The sequence below is a fragment of the Eretmochelys imbricata genome, chromosome 1 (assembly GCF_965152235.1).
Source record: "Eretmochelys imbricata isolate rEreImb1 chromosome 1, rEreImb1.hap1, whole genome shotgun sequence".
NCBI classification, from domain to species: domain Eukaryota; kingdom Metazoa; phylum Chordata; order Testudines; family Cheloniidae; genus Eretmochelys; species Eretmochelys imbricata.
Window position 1 is genome coordinate 264,028,796 of NC_135572.1, and position 18,392 is coordinate 264,047,187.

At 51.5% G+C, this 18,392-nt stretch overlaps 1 protein-coding gene across 1 annotated transcript; it reads left to right on the forward strand.

Moving 5' to 3' along the window:
- MCM5 (minichromosome maintenance complex component 5) lies at window positions 1-16,580 on the forward strand. The gene is made up of 17 exons (XM_077807555.1): window positions 1-86; window positions 370-557; window positions 1,922-2,048; window positions 2,215-2,343; window positions 3,634-3,806; window positions 6,018-6,173; window positions 6,737-6,903; window positions 7,690-7,861; window positions 8,064-8,175; window positions 9,066-9,209; window positions 9,628-9,693; window positions 10,735-10,911; window positions 11,434-11,546; window positions 12,063-12,191; window positions 13,359-13,501; window positions 14,211-14,338; window positions 16,203-16,580. The coding sequence occupies exons 2-17, from the start codon at window positions 391-393 to the stop codon at window positions 16,302-16,304; spliced, it is 2,205 nt and encodes a 734-aa protein (XP_077663681.1). The 5' UTR covers window positions 1-86; window positions 370-390; the 3' UTR covers window positions 16,305-16,580.
- Window positions 16,581-18,392: the final 1,812 nt, after the last annotated feature.

Sequence of the window (18,392 nt, forward strand, 5' to 3'; positions counted from 1 at the left end):
GTGTCTTCATCCCGCTCCCCTCCGCCCCCTAGTTTTGCCGCGAAAACCGGCTGGTCCGCGCGTGGCCGCTGTTGGGGCGATACGGGGTGACTGAGCCGGGCTGGGGGCTGATGCGGGGGCGCGGCGCGGCGGCCCTGGCGGGAGACTGGGGGGGCGAATCAGGAGATCGTGGGGGGCGGTGAGGGTCGGATGGGGGAGGCCCCCGCGGGCTAGGCCGTGGGGGGGCCGGATGCGGGATTCCCCCCGCCCGCCCGGCAGTCGGATGAGGAGTGGGGGGTAGATGGGGGTTATTGCGGGGGGGTGTCAGACCGGAGCGCTCTCTGGGGAGGGAGCTGGGCTAATTTATCCCCTTCTCCGCGGCTTGCTCAGGGCGGCGGCGCAGTCTTCGCCATGTCCGGTTTTGATGATCCCGGCATTTACTACAGCGACAGCTTTGGGGGCGACCCGGTGGCAGATGAGGGCCAGGTCCGGAAATCCCAGCTGCAGAGGCGGTTCAAGGAGTTCCTGAGGCAGTACCGGGTGGGCACGGACCGGTCTGGCTTCACCTTCAAATACAGGTGCTGCTGCTGAGGCAGAGAGGGAATCCCTCCAGCCAGCTCTGCCTTTAGCTGTCCACCTTCTCTTCTCCCTTTGGAGGGACAGCTGTTCACTTTCCTTCTAGTTTCAGAGTAGCAGCCGTGTTAGTCTGTATTTGCAAAAAGAACAGGAGGACTTGTGGCAGCTTAGAGACTAACCAGTTTATTTGAGCACAAGCTTTGGTGAGCTACAGCTCACTACGTGCCTTCGGTGAAGTGAGCTGTAGCTCACGAAAGCTTATGCTCAAATAAATTGGCTAGTCTCTAAGGTGCCACAAGTCCTCCTTTTCTTTTTCCTTCTAGTGTGTGTCCAATCTAAATAATCGTTAGCGTTTACATAGTGCTTTCACCTGTAGCTCCCAAACAGCTTTTTGCTGGATGGTCAGTGTCATCATGGCTGTTTGTGCAGGTGGGGAAACTCAGGAACCAAGATGTGTAGTGATTTTCCTGGGGTCACACAGCAGGCCAGTGACAGAGCAGGGAATGAAACCTGGTTCTCTACACTCCCTGTCCAGTGCCCCATTCAGTGGATTATGCTGCCCTCCATGGCCTGCGCTGCAAAGTTTGGCTCTAGATCTGAATTTCAAGTTCCCAGTTTCATGTTTCAGGGTGTTTAAATCTGGGGTTTAGTTTGGGGTTTCTCTTGATTGTAAATCAGTAATGGGTTTTTATCCTATGTGTTTTGAGGTCTGTGAGGATCCCTCTGTGGATTAAATGTATTTCTACTTCATGTATTGTTAAACTGCAAGGTCTGTGATTCCTTTCTGTAAAGAACAAGTGCTGAATTATCTGCAGGATGCAGGGAAATAAACAATGGGCACAGATCACCCAAGAGACTGAGAAATAACCAACTATCCATCTTTTATTTCCCTACATCCTGATTTTTAAGGTGAACATTAACAACTGTTATGACATAATTTGAGTGTGATGGACCTTATCATTGGCGCTTGAAGCATGTGAACAGCCTATGTAACTCCGATAGCACATTGGCACTAAACATTATGTGTACCATTGGGGCCAGAACTGGGCCAGGTCTGGTTCCATTTGAACACAATTTTAGAAAGTGGATTTGAATGCCCTGGGAAAAATCTGCCCAGCAGTCTCCATTTCCACTGTATCCCTTATGGAGCTCTTGTCACTTTCCCGGTTCACGTTCCTTTCCAAAGAACCTACAAAACCTGTCCATTCTGCTTCCAACTTAGCCAGGTCATTCTGAACAATTTATAGGGTGGTGACTGGGTCCCTTCTGTGGTTGTTCCTTGCCCCTAGGCTCGCTGACTACATGCATTTGCTAAGATTTGCATGATGTTTTCTGCTCTTCAAGTCTTACTCTTGTTCTCTTGCAGGGATGAGCTCAAACGGCATTATAACCTGGGCCAGTACTGGATCGAGGTGGAGATGGAGGACCTGGCCAGCTTTGATGAGGATCTGGCAGACTACCTGTACAAGCAGCCTGCAGAGCACCTACAACTGGTAAGTATGGGGGATACCATGGAAAGGAGGACATGGAGGACTACTGTAAGAGTAGTCTTAGAACTGGCATACTGCCAGCTAATCATGGGCAGTCAGGTAACCACAATAGCCCTAAGGATTCTTCTTGGTGTGAATGGCAACTTGAGCTGTGTTGTTGCCTCCCCAGCTGGAGGAAGCAGCAAAGGAAGTAGCAGATGAGGTCACCCGTCCTCGCCCAGCAGGGGAGGAGACACTTCAAGACATCCAGGTCATGCTGAGGTCAGATGCCAATGCAGCCAATATCCGTAGTCTGAAGGTGAGCTGAATCCACTCATAGTATGGAGCAGTGGGGACAGGAATTGTCCACTGGTGGATTTGACTGTGGCGAGAGCTGCTAGAACCAGATGACTTGCTCAAGGCTGTTGGGGGGAGGGGGGCTGGGTTGGATAAATGGTTTGGGTTTTGACCCATCTCTGATCTGTTCATCAGGATGACACTGTACGAGACAACGCGTATTTGACTTACCATGCTTGATGGGACTCGTTAGTCTTAGGGCTGCTTTACACACAATTGTTGTAACACTTGAACATTGATTTGAGCCGGTATAGGTAAAGCAGTGCATCCCCTTAGTGTGGCTACATTAATGCCGGTATAAAGGTGCTTATATTGCTACAGCTAATCCCATAAATTTAGGAGAATAAGCTATACTGGTACAAGGCACCTTTATGCAGGTATATCCATGTCCATGCTAGAGGTGTACCAGCGTAACTACTTCAGTAAAATATCCCCTTCCCCCCAGTTGAAGTACTTAAATTGATACCAAATGTGTGTATACCAGGTCTTTATAGCTCTGGTTACTGTTTTGGTGGCAAAGTGTCAGTGGATGGGTATTCTGATCTGTCTGTTCATTAGGTGGTGAGAATTATTTCTGCATCTCTGAGGGTCTTTCTGGGCAACACTGCTTTCTTCACCACAAACTTCTCTCTGATCAATACAATGCAAAATGCTGCAGGAAGAGACATGGCTATCGAATAATGAAGTTTCTTGTTAAAAACAACACAGCCCCTTCCCTGTGGTCTGTGGCTGTGCAGTGCCATCTGCTTTGTCTGCATGGGGGGAATGGCTGCTTCCCTGAGATGCACACCGCAGCTTTGAGCCCTAATGCATTACAGGAGAAGGGCTTGGAAAGGGCGCAGGCCCTTGTGGGGAGGGAGAGCGAGTAGGGGTTCAGCAGAACACTGTTAAGATGACACTCATAGCACATACTAAAATCCACTATTTCATTTGCAAATGGAACCAAGGAGAATAACCGACCTGGTAGGCTATTGTGTGGATCCAAACTACTGACCTAAAATATTCTGTGGGGGAGGTGTGTGTTGTGAGGATGGCCATGGTCATTCCATACACTCCTCCTCGATTGCCTATATGGGCAGCTTTCCCCATGTTTCCCACGAAGCATCATACCCATGATCCTGGCTGCTTTGTGCGTGAAGGCTGCTGCATTTCTCCCCTCCCTTCTCTTCCCCCTGCCCTCTCTACCATGTTGTGGTTTCCCTTCTTCCTGTGTGAGACGTTTTCTTACCACCCCCAACCTCTCCTTCCTCAGTCTGACCAGATGTCCCATCTGGTGAAGATCCCCGGGATCATAATTGCTGCAACTGCTGTGAGAGCTAAAGCCACCAAGATCGCCATCCAGTGCCGCACCTGCCGTAACACCATCAGCAACATTACCGTGCGCCCCGGCCTGGAGGGTTATGCCCTGCCCAGGAAGTGTAATACGTAAGCAATGGGAGTCCTTTCAGGAATCCTGGGTAGCGTGGGGAGACCAAATTCCTACTCCGTCTTCCTGGGAGTCCCCCTGGCTGTGGATGCTCCATGAGTAGGTCTCACCTAGTGCTCTGTGCTGGGATCTCGAGGACGGTCATCCCTAAGTCGGTGGTGACTAAGTCAGTTGAGCTGTGAGTTGAAGGCTTTGCCAGGTCTGCATGTGTTGGGGGTTAGGGTGGTTAAGGCCAAATGTTAGCTACCAAAGTAGCACAACCATACTGAAGTGCGGTCTCTGCCCACCCCCGAGCTTAAATTAAAGGGAGCAGTCACACATACGCTTCCCTCCCTCAGCAACTCGCCTTCCCCAAAAGTCCTCTCACTGCCTTCGCAGAATCACAAAAGTCCTTAAGTACCTCCTGAATACCAATGGGCTGCTCACCTGGCCTGAGCTTTAAAAATAGATGGTCCTTGTCTCCAAGAGCTTCCAGTCGAAAAAGACTGGCTTTTTACTGATACTTCTAATTGCTCAGTCACCAGACAACACATACCATTCGTGTGTGTGTGTGTTTGTGTGTAAAGATAAATGAAATGCCCTGCTAGGTCATCTGGTCCGTGTAATTAATTAATTACCCTCCCCTGTCCCCAGTGAGTGCATTGTTCCTTACAGTGAGTCAGATTGTGATACACTTTCTCACACTGAGGCTATGACTACACTACAGTTTGTCGGCAGAACTTATGTTGCTCAGGGATGTGAATAAATCGCCCCCTGGGCGACGTAAGTTACACTGACATAAGCTCCGGTGTAGACAGCGCTATATTGGCAGGAGAGCTTCTCCCACTGACGTAACTTCTGCCGCTCACGGAGGTGGTTTTATTATGCCGACGGGAGAACTCTCTCCTGTTGGCATAGAGCGCCTTTACCAGATGCGCTGCCGCGCTGTACGTGTAGACATGCCTTGAGTAATACCTTACTCCACAGTATCCCCGTTGACTTCAGTAGGGCTATTTTGGTGTAATGTAGCATTCAGCATGAATAAGCGGATCATGAAATGGCGCTATGCACTTAGGATGGGATTCCCAAAGCCACTGTTCCAAGGGATTTGGATGCCCAATTTCCATTATAAATGAACAGGAGCCGTGTGTGCCAATCTCTAGGCAGATGTCAAACCCACGAAAAAAATGCCGAAATTGGGCTTGTTTTTGGCTTAATTGGCCTGTGAGTTGCTTGTTGCTTCTTTTTTTGATTGGCTCCTGGCAAGCAGGGGCAAGGGAGGGGTAGAGTCAGGGGTGCACAGCAGGTCCACCACAGTCCCGGACTGCAGGCCAGGGGGATCTAGTCACATAGTGTTCGGGTTCTTAAGGATAGGCTTGGTTTGGCCTTGTTTTGAAATGGGATTAACTTGATTTTTGGATTATTGTGAAAATCGGGGTGCTTATTTACCGTGTGAAAGTTGGCAACTATGTCTCTAGGTACCTTTGGAAATCTCAGCTTTGGTTGAAAATGACTTCCACGTCCCATGGGGGACCGTAGACCATGCTAACAAATCTCAGTGTCAGGATGTTTCCCTGCTATTTAGCCTACAGTTTTCCTTTTATAGTTTATCCCACTAACCTTAACTAAACCTCCTTAGACAACTGTAAATGGCTCTTCTCTTCCTTTGTGTTATAAACTCGTAGGCTTTTGTCCCCACTTAGTTGTTACTTACCAAGCTAAGCATATTTAAACCTCTCAAATCTTTCCACTTCAATCCATCATTTTTCCCTTAATCTATTTTCTTTTTTCTGAGCTTTCCATTTTACCTCCCTTTGTCTGTCTAGCTCTGTGGGGGCAGGGACTGGCTCTTGCTGTCTGTCTAAACAGCACCCAGTCCAATGAAGCCCTGATCTCAGTTGGTGCCTCTAGCATTATTCTTGTACAAATAGCTTCCACCAGTTTGTCATGGTCTTGTCAGAATTCAGCATCGCAGTCTAAGATGAGGTAGCTTTTTACTTACCAAATCTGCCCACTTTGGGAGCTTCTCTGGGGAGACTTTTCTGGGGGGAAGCTTGTGTGTCACTAGGCAATGCTAAATAAAGGCAAAACTCAGCCTGTGTGTTTACAGGGCACTATTCTCCATGGCATCACTGGATGCAAATAGAGCTTCCTGATGATCTCTCCTGACTCCTAATGCCACTAACTAGCTTTCTAATGATCCGTTTCTTTAACGTTCCCCCTTTGCTTAGGGAACAGGCTGGCCGCCCAAAGTGCCCCCTGGATCCATACTTCATCATGCCGGACAAGTGCAAGTGTGTGGACTTCCAGACCCTGAAGCTCCAGGAGTCTCCAGATGCTGTACCACACGGGGAAATGCCCCGGCACATGCAGCTATACTGCGACAGGTAATACCAGTTTCCCTTGCTGCCTGTCCTGAGGGTTGTTTCAAGGAGAGTCAATGGTAGATCCAGCCATTTGCTGGATGAGGTGTTTATCTGGGTTTGGATGTATGTGGGGGGTGCTGTCTTCTCCCCAGCTTTTTGCTGGGGGGAAGGATTGGTTGTGAATGGATATAAACAGGGTTTTGGAATCTTAGGTATGTAAATATGGATCAACTAACTTGCAACAATTCCATGAGGCTTAATAGTTTGCAAAGTGCTTTGAGATCCTTGGATCCTGTGTGCAAAGTTGCTCAGGTACCATCATGAAAGAAGAGGTAAACTGGAGCAGAAGAGGTTTTTCTTTTTTTTTGTTGGGCTTGAGGTGAAGATGGTGACTTTTGGTGTGTGGTTCCTTTATCTTGAGCAGCAGCTTCCCTGGTTCTCCAGTGCCAGGAATCTAAACCTCTTGTCTAAGTTTGGATGGGAAGGAGAGGAAGAAATGAAGGTGGTTTTCCCATCTTCAGTAGCCTTCCATCCCATCCCTTTCTTACACAGAACTAACACTCCTCTCCCCTTCCTCCTCTCAGGTATCTGTGTGACAAAGTCGTCCCTGGAAACAGAGTTACCATCATGGGCATCTATTCCATCAAGAAATCTGGCCAGACCAAGAGCAAAGGCCGGGACAACGTGGGAGTGGGGATCCGAAGCTCTTATATCCGTGTGGTGGGGATCCAGGTGGACACCGATGGCTCAGGTAAGACCTTACTTTGGTTTCCTCTCTGGCTCAGGTTATAACATGGAGTTAGAAAATCCTCCATTCTGAACAGCTTTTACCCGTGACCTCCAGCTAGTGATGCCATGGGCGAGAACTGCCTTTCTGTAGCAGCACACGTCCATCAATACCACTCATGTAGCAACGGTCTCAGACTGGTCAAGAGGGGATATAGCATTAGTCCCAGGTTCCCTGTGTATATGCACTACTGCTTTCTTACACAGCTCTGCACTGCTTGTGCTCGGTAAAATTAAACAGGAAACCTCATCGGCTTTAAAAATCCAGCTCATGTCTCAAAAGCACGCTCAGTTTTTGTTCTGCTCCTGATTCTCCACCCACCCCCAAAGCATCAGGCATAGCTTCCTCCTCCAGATCCTCATTTTCCTCCCCCTAGCATAAGTCAGGCCTCTTGATCCTTCTCCCCACATCCAGCAGTGATCCACGTCACTCTCCTCTTTGACTGTTGCTTGGTTGACATCAGCTGAACCAACTTTAAGTCTGTCTTCTTTATTGCAGAAAAAAACAAATGCTTCTACTCAGGGCTGCACTCTCAGGTTTCAGTAGCAAACTCCAGTCCCTGCTGTGTATGGTTAACTCCACTCTCCTTTCCGTGTGAACTCGTAACAGTGTTACTAAAGTAATTCCCAGACCTGCAGCTGTGCCAGGCAGGTGGATTCTGGAGAAAACTCTGGTGGCCAGCCAGGCTTGATCTAGGTTCATCTCTGCTGACAGATTCATTCACAGTTTACTTCCCTCCACCCTTTCTAGGCCGCAGTTTTGCTAGCTCTGTGACTCCACAGGAAGAGGAGGAATTTCGCCATCTCACTTCCATGCCCAATGTCTATGAGACTATCGCCAAGAGCATTGCGCCCTCTATCTACGGCAGCACTGACATCAAGAAAGCCATCTCCTGCCTGCTGTTCGGAGGCTCCCGCAAGAGGTCAGGGAAATGAATCCAACTGGGCACAGTGGGAAGGGAGCAGGGGCAGAGATGCAACACAAGTCGTCTTCTTCTGGGATCAATCCTTCTGGGATCGTTTTTCTGTTTCCTAGAAGCAGAAAGTTGCATGTCAGTGATGTTTTTGCTTGTGCATTGTCTAACAGAACAGCCCTCACCTCCCCCCTCCTGCCTTTCTCTGCAGGCTTCCGGATGGGTTAACCCGCAGAGGGGACATTAACCTGCTGATGCTGGGAGACCCTGGCACAGCCAAGTCCCAGCTCCTGAAATTTGTAGAGAAGTGTTCACCCATTGGGGTAAGTGTCCTACGTAACCTGGGTTACTACTTTACCATCAGGCAGAGACTTTGTATCAGGGCGAGTCAGTTTCTTTTTGCTTCATGTATCCTTGAGAATTGGAGCCAGTAGATGATTCCATTGATGGTTCATGGGGCAGAACAGAAGCCAGAGTGTGCTCTGCAGGGCTGATGAGCTCGTGGGCCTGTTGATCACAGTCAACAGCAGAAAAGTAGGCATAAGGAGTGGGCAAATAATGGGTCAGAACCAGAGAGCACTTCTCACAGGGTCACTTTCTCAACCTAGCCATGATTTATTGGAATATTTAACTGGGCATATTTTCCCCAGCCTGTTGTCCAAGCTGGCTGAGCTGCATATAACAAACTGAACTAATGGGGAAGTTGGAAGATAAAGTGAAATAATTCTGATTGACTGCACCTGTCAGACACAGAGGTCCAAACTGAGTCTGAGTGTGGAGTTTTATTTCCATCCATGTTTTTCTGCTGTCTTCATCGACACTTGCATCCAGGCACCCTTCTTCCTCTCGAGTGAAACAAACATAACTCTGCAGCCCACTGAAGTGATCAAATAAGTTACTCTCTGTATCTAATAGCTGCATCATCTGTCTAGGAGCCCTCTAATGCTTTGTAACTACTTAGCCCAAACCCTGGCTAAATAAAGTCCCCTTACTCTGTACCTTGAAGGCTGTCAAGGCTGGATCTTAGGTGTGCATGCTGAGGATGTACTTTCCAGGGCTCAATCTCATCTCGCAGCTGCTGGGCTGGCCTGTAGCTATTCTGTGGCTGAGGTCACAGCCCTGCGCTGGGTTTATTTCATTCCGGGGCCGAGTGAGGCAGACTCGGGGTTCTCCTGGTGCCTGACCTGTTGTCCTCTTCCTGTCCTTCCCTCAGGTGTACACCTCGGGGAAAGGCAGCAGTGCAGCCGGCTTGACAGCCTCTGTGATCCGAGACCCCTCTACACGGAGCTTCTTCATGGAGGGAGGAGCCATGGTCCTGGCGGATGGGGGAGTGGTCTGCATTGATGAATTTGACAAGGTACAAACATAGCACGCAGAGGGACAGGCCGTGCAATGTTCTCTGAGGGTGGTGGGAAGGGAGGGGTCATGGGGGGGGGAACTGCCGCCTTCCCTAGCCTGCAGGGAAATGTATGTGCTGCTACAGGAAGGGCAGGGAGTTCCTTTGGAGGGTGATGTTTTGTGCTGCAGTGTGGAAGGGCAGGGGTTGTTTGCGGTGGATGGAGACCTGTGCCTTATGTGGGAGGGCAGGAAAAGGAGCTGGCATCAGGAGGCAATTGCAAGAGAAATCTCAGTTTGTGTGCATTAAAAATACGTGAAACGTGAGTGTGCTGGAGGAGGAAACCGTGCTGGCTACATGAGGCTGTCCTGCGAGCCCAGGCCTCAGAAAGGGATATTCAGGTATAAATTTTATTTTTCTCTCTCCACCCATTAACAAGATGCGGGAGGACGACCGAGTGGCCATCCACGAGGCTATGGAACAGCAGACCATCTCCATTGCCAAGGTGAGGTGCCAGCAAACGGCACTGGCCTCAGCCTGTATCTAGCCCTCTGTGAAACTGCAGAGCTGCTGCTGAGACTGGGGGAATGTGGGGAGAGAAGAGGAGGGGTAGCTGTAGGGATAGGCCCCTGAATCCAGCTCAGGGCTTCTTGCGGAGCAGAGTAACCAGCTCTCATGGACCCAGGGGCCTTTGCCAGAAGGTGGCTGAGCCTCAAGGGTTGCCCTGGGTTCCCTGCGAATCACTGGTTTGACAGATTGTATGGGGTTTGGAGCTACCGACTGCTCTGATCTGGGAGCAGCAGGCTCTGCTCTGGGGCAATGTCCCTGTCCGAGAGAGCCTAAAGGAAATCATTCTCCGGTTCAGCATGAGTGGAACCAAACTCCCTGTCTTCCCTCCCAGCCACCCTTTCTGCTGGCAACTCTGCCATGCCCCTTGCCACTCAGACTCATGCCTCGGTGTAACTCCTGACTCCTCCCTCTTTCTCCTGCTGCTCTAAACTTGTGACTTCTCCTATCGCCAGATCAAACTACTTCCCCGCACTGCATCTCCACGAGGCACCTGTTCCTCTCCATTGCCATCATTAAACTTGTGATGGGACAACTCTCTCGAGCACATCCGGAGTGCGCCCCGTGGCCTGTTCGCCTGTCTATACAGCACCTCTCATGCTGTTGGCGTTATGTATTACATGTGGCTTCCACTGATGGGGGACTTTTAGGGAGGTCTTCCTCAAATGAGGCTCATGTGGCTGTGCCGTCCAAATCCCTATGGTTATCCTGCCAGCCTCCACCTCCCCCAGCAGGGACCCTTCCTTGGCCAACTGGATGCCGCTTATGGGCCCTTATTTAAATGCTGGTATGTGTGAGGTTTCCTCAGTGCTCTGAGAACCAGAGATAGAAGAAATGGTTAAATAGCTTTCCCCACCCCCTGCCATCCCGGGATGCGTCCGTGTGATCCTGACAATGTACATTGCATTAGGAGCCAACAACATGGTTATTGTGTAGATGTGGGGCTTGACCTCCACTCCCCCTTCTATTTCTCATGCAGGCTGGTATCACCACCACTCTGAACTCCCGCTGCTCAGTCCTGGCTGCTGCCAACTCTGTCTTCGGGCGCTGGGATGAAACCAAAGGCGAGGAGAACATAGACTTCATGCCGACAATCCTGTCCCGATTTGACATGATCTTCATCGTTAAAGATGAGCACAATGAGGAGCGAGACGTGGTGAGGGCAGGCGGTGGTCTTGGTGTTGCGACTTGCCTGGGGTGGATAAGACACATGCAGGAGGATTAGCTGGGAGCAATGTTAGGGCAGAGGATTTGTGGAAGGGGACAATGGAGGAAAGTGTCTGCCCAGCTCACCTCCCAAGTGTGTCCGGTGCCAAGTGGGTTATTTGATTTGAAGTACCTTGCAATGGACCTGCTACCTGTTGCCCTTCTTTAGCAGGTCTGAGTACAGCTCAACCACTTTGGGTCTAGGGAAAGGAAAGTAAATTTGGCAGGGACTGGAAGACAGAATTAAAGTTGTCTCCTGTGGTCCCAAACTCTGTGCACTTAAGCACTGTTGGGTCAGAACTTTAGAACAAAGCGCAAGGCCCATCTGTTCTCCTGACTTGCCCCAGATTAGAAGCATGGAGTTGGCTTGTTCTCTTTTGCCCTGGTACCAGCAATGGGCAGAATTTCTGTCTGTAGCATTTGAAGGGCGGAAGGAATTCTGCTATCCGCCTCTTCTCTGCACTGTTTCCAGACTCTGGCCAAACACGTGATGTCGTTACATGTGAGTGCCCTGACGCAGACCCAGGCAGTGGAGGGTGAGATTGAGCTGAACAAGCTGAAGAAGCTGATCTCCTACTGTCGAACGTAAGTCTGCAGCGACTCTCGGGTGACATGACGACTGGGCTGGGCAGCAGAACCATGGGCAGGCTGCAAAGCTTGCTGGGCACGTCCTGCTTGGTGCCATGCTGATGTGTTCTCTGCTGCTCTCGAACTCCTGCTGGGACTTATAGTTACGCTCAGCAATTCTGGACCTGCTGCTGGGCCGGTCGCCTCTTTGAAGTGGCTTCACTTAGATGGGCCCAGTGTCAGACCTTTAATTCCTTAGTGGGGGCCGTCAGCACTCCTTCTCTACAGTCAGCCCCCAGCGTCTTGGGTTATTTCCACCCCTGGCTCTAAGGAGGGGCATGGTCACCTCTGAGGTTCTGTTTGAGATGCCAGTTGGGTAAATTCTCACCAGGGCCTGGATTTTCACAAAATCTGGCCTGGATTGCAGTGGCAGGGGAAGAGGCTCCACCACTGCACTGCATAGGTAGGGGGGTGCCACTATGTCTTTTCCCAAGTACCGTCTGGTTCATGGCGCTTCCCATTCCCTTCTCACAGGAAGTGCGGCCCACGCCTTTCGGCAGAGGCTGCAGAGAAGCTGAAGAACCGCTATGTCCTGATGCGCAGCGGGGCCCGCCAGCATGAGCGGGAGAGTGACCGCCGGTCCAGTATCCCCATCACCGTCCGGTGAGATCACGCGCCTGACCGGGTGCAGGGAGGGACACAAAGGGGGTGGGAACCCTAGATGCTTGGAGTAATCCTACAAAGGGAATATGGCCAACGCTGCACAAGCCCCCTGAGAATGGAATAGGCTCCGGGTGAGCCCAGGCCTGCACTGAGCTGGACCCTGTTAAAGCCACCAGAGCGAAGTACATGCTCTAAGGCTCTTCTGTAAGTGCTTCACTCCTAAAGATGGCTGCTCCCCTCTTCTCCATCTCTCCCTCTGCTCCCCCAACTGTCCTTACCGTCGCTGCCTTCTGCTGGCGTGGGGATCATGAGGCTCCAGTGCAGGCTCTCACTCACGTGGGGTAGCATCGCACAGACCTGCGACTTCCATTGTTGAGAGCTTCACTGGAGGCAGCACCACTTAAGGGAAGATGGCTAGGGCGGAGTAATGACCTACAGATACCAGAGCGTCTCCAGGCTGCACCTGGGTCTCACTTGTGGTGGGAGTGGAAAAGGAGAAGACTGCTCCTTCTGGCCAGAATTTCCCCCTCCCACCCATTTCCCTTCTCCCCCATTTTTAATGGAGAACGGTGGCCTGAGCTAGCAGAGTGTCTGCTTAGTGGGAACTGTGCACCACTATCTAGTGGATGGGGAGAGCCCTGCCTTGGGTTGGGTGTTTCCCTTGGGTGGGAGTGGGAGTCATTGGGGCAAGACGTGGGATTCCTAGATCCCGAGGCCAGAAGGGACCATTGTGTTGCTCTAGTCTGCCCTCCTGTATAATGCAGGCCAGAGAACTTCCCCCAGAATAATTCCTAGAGCAGATCTTTTAGACAAACAGCCAGTCTTGATTTAAAAATTGCCAGTATGGAGAATCCACCACAGCGCTTGGTAAATCGTCCCATGGGCAAATTGCTCTCACTTAAAAATTTACACCTTAATTCCAGTCTGTGTCCAAGCGCCCCACTCCCGTTAGATAGGATGGGAGTGTTCTGCTTTGCACAGGTGGGGGTGTCTGGGATGTGTTGACCCTTCCCCAGCTGCTAAACGACTGTTTTACTCAGTGCTTTGGGATGTATGCAGCAGGCGGTGTGTGGAACGGAGGAATTTCCTAACCGAGGCGGGAAAGGGTTCTGGGGGAGTGGAGGCCCATGGTGACTTTGTTAGAAAGGGCTTCCCTGTGGTTCCCAGGCAGCTGGAGGCCATTGTGCGGATTGCAGAGTCCCTCTGCAAGATGAAGCTTCAGCCTTTTGCCACCGAGGGAGACGTTGAAGAGGCCTTGCGGCTTTTCCAGGTGTCCACTCTTGATGCAGCCATGTCAGGCAGCTTGTCAGGTGAGGCCCTGAGCGATCTGTGTTTCCCCTCTCTCTCCCCCCCCCTCCCCCCCCCCGGAAACCTCTTGCAGTGTAAATCATCTTTTTTGAGCCCACTCCCTTCTGATCAGTGTGTGGAGAATAAACCCAACCTCTCGGGGGGGGGCACAAGGCAACCTAACCTGGTGCTTCTGGGTGGCTGTGGTGGTGACTCCCCTGGGCAGGCCAATGCACAGGGCTGCAGGTGCCCCTCATTCTTTCTGTGGCAGGTGTCGTCCTGTCACTGTAGTCCAGGCAGAGGGTTAGTTTAGTGTCTAATGCTCCCATCTAAAGGGGGGCTGGGAGGGAGCGTGGACTCTCCCAAACCCCAGAGGAGGTGCTGAGTCTGGGTGTTTCCTGGTTCAGAACAGCAAGCCCAGGAGCTATGGGGCTGTGAGGGCTGGATGCCCAGCTCCCCCATATTTCCATGGGGAGCGATGGGAAGTAGCCCTTTGACCATACTGTTCCTTTCGGAGACAGAGGCTTTCCCAGGGGATTTGCAGCGCGGTGTGGTTGTCAGAAGTTGAGATGAGGAGGATTCAGTCTGGATGTTTTGCTATTCGGTCACCTTTTTGGCTTGCCAAGGGTTGTCCAGTCTCTCTTGCTTTTGTGGGGAGGGGGCAGCTCGTGCGGCATGAGCGAGGCCTTCGGAGGAGCAGGGGTCTCTAATCCAGCGTCGTCTCCTCCCTAGGAGTGGAGGGCTTCACGACGCAGGAGGACCAAGAGATGCTGTCCCGCATTGAAAAACAGCTGAAGCGCCGCTTTGCCATTGGCTCCCAAGTGTCAGAGCACAGCATCGTCCAGGACTTCACCAAACAGGTGAGCCTAATGGGTGTAGCCCGTCCCTGGTGGGGACAGTCTGAAGGGCTGTGATACCGAGACCCTACAAGACAGCTATGGCCGTGAGGACTCTTTCCTGAAATGTGGCCAGGCTCCTGCTGCTGCTTGTGTACTTTCCCAGTCAGCTGGGTGCCAGGGAGTGGTGTAAAACCAGGGAGGTGGGTGACTGTCTACGGCAGGGGTCGGCAACCTATGGCACGCGTGCCAAAGATGGCACGTGAGCCGATTTTTAATGGCACACTGCTGCCTGCTAGGTCCCAACCGCCGGTCCCGCTCGGCCCGCTGTCGAACCCAGGCCGGGACCCCAGCCGGCAGCAGCGTGCCATTAAAAATCCTGCCCGCCCCAGCCTGCTGTTTTTCCCCCCGCCTCCCATGGGGGCAGGGTAAAGAAACTTGGTCCTGCTGGCTGCTGCTGCAGGGCAGGCAAGCTCCCCCCTCCCCTGCCTCTTCCCCCAGCGTGCTGGGTTCCTGCCCCTCCTCCGCTCCGTCCCTGCCGCCGAGTCGGATGGCCCTTGCAAGGGAGGGGGAGAAGCAGAGCTGCAGCACGCTTGTCGCTCCGGGGAGGAGGTGGAGAAGAGGTGGGGACGGGGCCTTGGGGAAGGGGGGGTGGAATCAGGGCATATCCCCTCAAGCCCCATGCCGTGAGCTGCTCTGGGCAGGGAGCTGGGAGCACCCCCACGACCCCAGCCCACCCCCCCAGCCCTCTGCCCTGACTCCTGCACCCCCCATATTCCCACCCCCACCCTGAGCACCAAACGGGAGCTCCTGCACACACACACACATTCCACCTGTACCCTCGCACCAAATGGGAGCTGCCCAGGTAAGCGCTCCACGCCCAAACCTCCTGCCCCAACCCTGAGCCCCCTCCCTCATTCTAGCTCCTGCCCAGACCCTACACCCCAACCCCCAGCCTGCTCCTTCACCCCCAGCCCTGTGCTCAGTGCAGAGAGAGAGGAAGAGAATGGGCTAGAACCAGGGAGAAGGTAGGTACCCACTTTATATGGGCAGGGCTGGGATCCCAGACCGGCAGCAGGCTGAGCGGGGCCGGCAGCCGGGACCCTGGCTGGCAGGAGCTGACAGACGGAACCCCAGCCCGGCAGTGGGCTGAATGGCAGCGGGATGAGCCACTCAGCCTGCTGCTGGTCTGGAGTCCCGGCCACCGGCCCCGCTCAGCCCGCTGCCGGTCTGGGGTTCTGACTGCCGGCCCCTTGCCAGCCAGGGTCCTGGCCACAGGCCTGGCTCAGCCTGCTGCTGGCCTAGGTGAACGGAACCCCAGGCCGGCAGCGGGCTGAGCGGGCCGGCGGTGTAAGATCAGCATTTTAATTTAATTTTAAATGAAGCTTCTTAAACTTTTTGAAAACCTTGTTTACTTTACATACGACAATAGTTTAGTTTATCCTGCACATATATTAGTTATATAATATATAGACTTATAGAGAGAGCTTCTAAAAACATTAAAATGTATTATTGGCACGGGAAACCTTAAATTAAAGTGAATAAATGAAGACTTGGCACCCCACTTCTGAAAGGTTGCCAACCCCTGGCCTAGGGAATGCTGTAGGGGTTCTCCATCCTGTGCAGCCCGACTGCCGTTCCAGCTCCTTCCACTGTTTCCACTGATATTGGAACAGTCAGAATGCCAATCAATGACACAGAGAAGAGTTCATCCTGTATTACAAGCCCCTTCTCTATGTAAACGTCTGTCAGTCTGGAATGACTTCAGTCTTTGTTTCTCACTGGGCTACGGTGAACTTTCCTGGGTGGGCTGCAGCACCCACAGCTCATGGCGGTACTGTGAAAGGCTCATATGGGATTGTCATTCTCCTGCACCGCTTTCTTCCAGAAATACCCCGAGCACGCCATCTACAAGGTGCTGCAGCTCATGATGCGGCGTGGTGAGATCCAACACCGCATGCAGCGCAAAGTCCTCTACCGCATCAAGTAATCTCGCTTCCTCAACCTCTTGCCGGTGGCCAAAACCATCCCGGGGGAACCAGGGCCAGCTGCTGCGGATGAGGATGCTCCTGAGTTCCAGCAAGATCTTAATGAAGAAGGCCCTGTAGTGCTGGCCTCTCCTGTGCATGGAAGAAGCCTCCAGCTAGGCACCTAAATGGGAGGGCACCTCCGGTTTTAACCAGATTGATGGCAGGAAAGGCTGCTTGTCTTGTATCGCAGCTGCTCTGGGGAACATCATGATGACATTTTAATAAAACATTACAAAGCTTTTAGTTGCAATAAAACTTCAAATAAAAGATAACGTTGGTACCAATGGCTCTTGTGGCGCTTTGAAGAGAGCGGAGGGACGAGTTTCGTGACTATGTGGGATTCTCCATTGCCTTGTGATCTGTTCTGCTTTGCTCATGGCTATGCTGGGACTTCCATTTGCATCCCCTGGTAGCTGAGCCATTGGACACGTTTCCTCCCTCAAAATGGGCCTTCAGCCCTGTTGATTGAGGTCACACACACAAATGTAACTGCAAGGAGTGGCTTTCCAAGAGAGTTGATCTTTCCCATGAAACATAAATCTCATTAGTGCAGAGGCACATTATGCAGCCTGCAATGTTGGGTCGAGACATGCTGGCAGCCCATCAGTAACTGACTAACCACCGGATCCTGTTGTTTCTCCCATTTCCCAACAGCAAAGAAGGAAATCTGTTGCTTCATACAAGAGGTGGCTTGTTAAGCCCTTCTTTCAGTGTCTAAATGTATGTAGCTGTGCTGGGAGGATTAGCTCAGGTACAGAGGCAACTGGCTTAGATTTCTGCTGCAGCCCCTGCCTATGTATTGAGGATCACCTCCTATCATTACATATGGTGGCAGTCCTGATTCCACACACACAACACAATGGGTTTATCCTGCACATAGGATCTTTCAGTATAGTTCTGTCCTAAGACAGTGTGGTAATACTGCATCTGACACAAATGGAGTGATAGGTCTCCGAGCAATCACTTGCTTCCAGGGCCAGCATAAATAGGGGTGAGAAGCTTGCGTGCAAGACTTAAAGTCCTTGAGGAAGAGTTAGACTTCTAGCATTTTCAGAATAGAGACACCTTAGCAAGAAGGTTGTACCATAACCTAGAAAGCATCTTTCAGGCACCCACACAATACATACTCATGGCCAGTAGAGGCCACTAAAGACCCAAGAAGCCCCTACGGTCATGCTGCAACCCCAGGACAATTCTGGGCCATAACTGAAATGGAGAGGTGGAGCACTGTATTTATGGAAAAAAGAGTAAATCCTCTTCAATTGGAGGGTTGCTAGTCATAAACTCTTGGCATGTGATTGGTCACATGGCACCTTTTGGCTAGGGAAAGGTTCTCTAGTTATTCCTTTTTTTGGTCGTGAAATTCTAGCTTAGTTATATTTATTATGCTTCCTGGGAGGCAGCGAAGATAGAGGAAAGGCCTGAGTTATTGTGTTTGGATCTGGATTCTACCCACAGTCAGGAGAGTTTGGATCCAGGATTTTGGTTCAATTAGGAGCTAATCTTGATCTGATCCAGATCCAAACTTCCCCAGCATGCAGGGCTGTTCTGGGTGTGTCTCTAGCTCAGTTTCCTCCCCTCAGTCTCCTCTTTATCGGCCATGTCAACAGGACCAACCCATCCAGGCAGTCTCAGCTCCTTCCTACCACCATCACCATGTGCTATCTCCACAGCACTCCGCATCCCACCAATGAGGCGGGACTGGAAACAAGCACTGGGAATGGAGCCCGTCTCTCCCTTATGGCAACATAAAGCACTGCCTATTGAACAAGAGTGTAGTGGGCTTTATGTTGCCATAAGGGAGAGAAACTTAAAAGGCTCCCAGACTTTTTCCACAGATAACATATTAGCAGGTTGTCATCACATGGCCCGTTTCCCTTCCACCATACAGTCACCCAGCCTACCTCCTCTCCTGTGTGCAATCGTAATACCTCTGTGGCCATGACAGCCATTCTTCCACATAGAAAAGGATTTTTAACTGCCTTGGGTGGTGGTCCATTTTGAAACATACATCTCCCTGTCTGCTCTGGTCTTTGTTTCATCTCCCC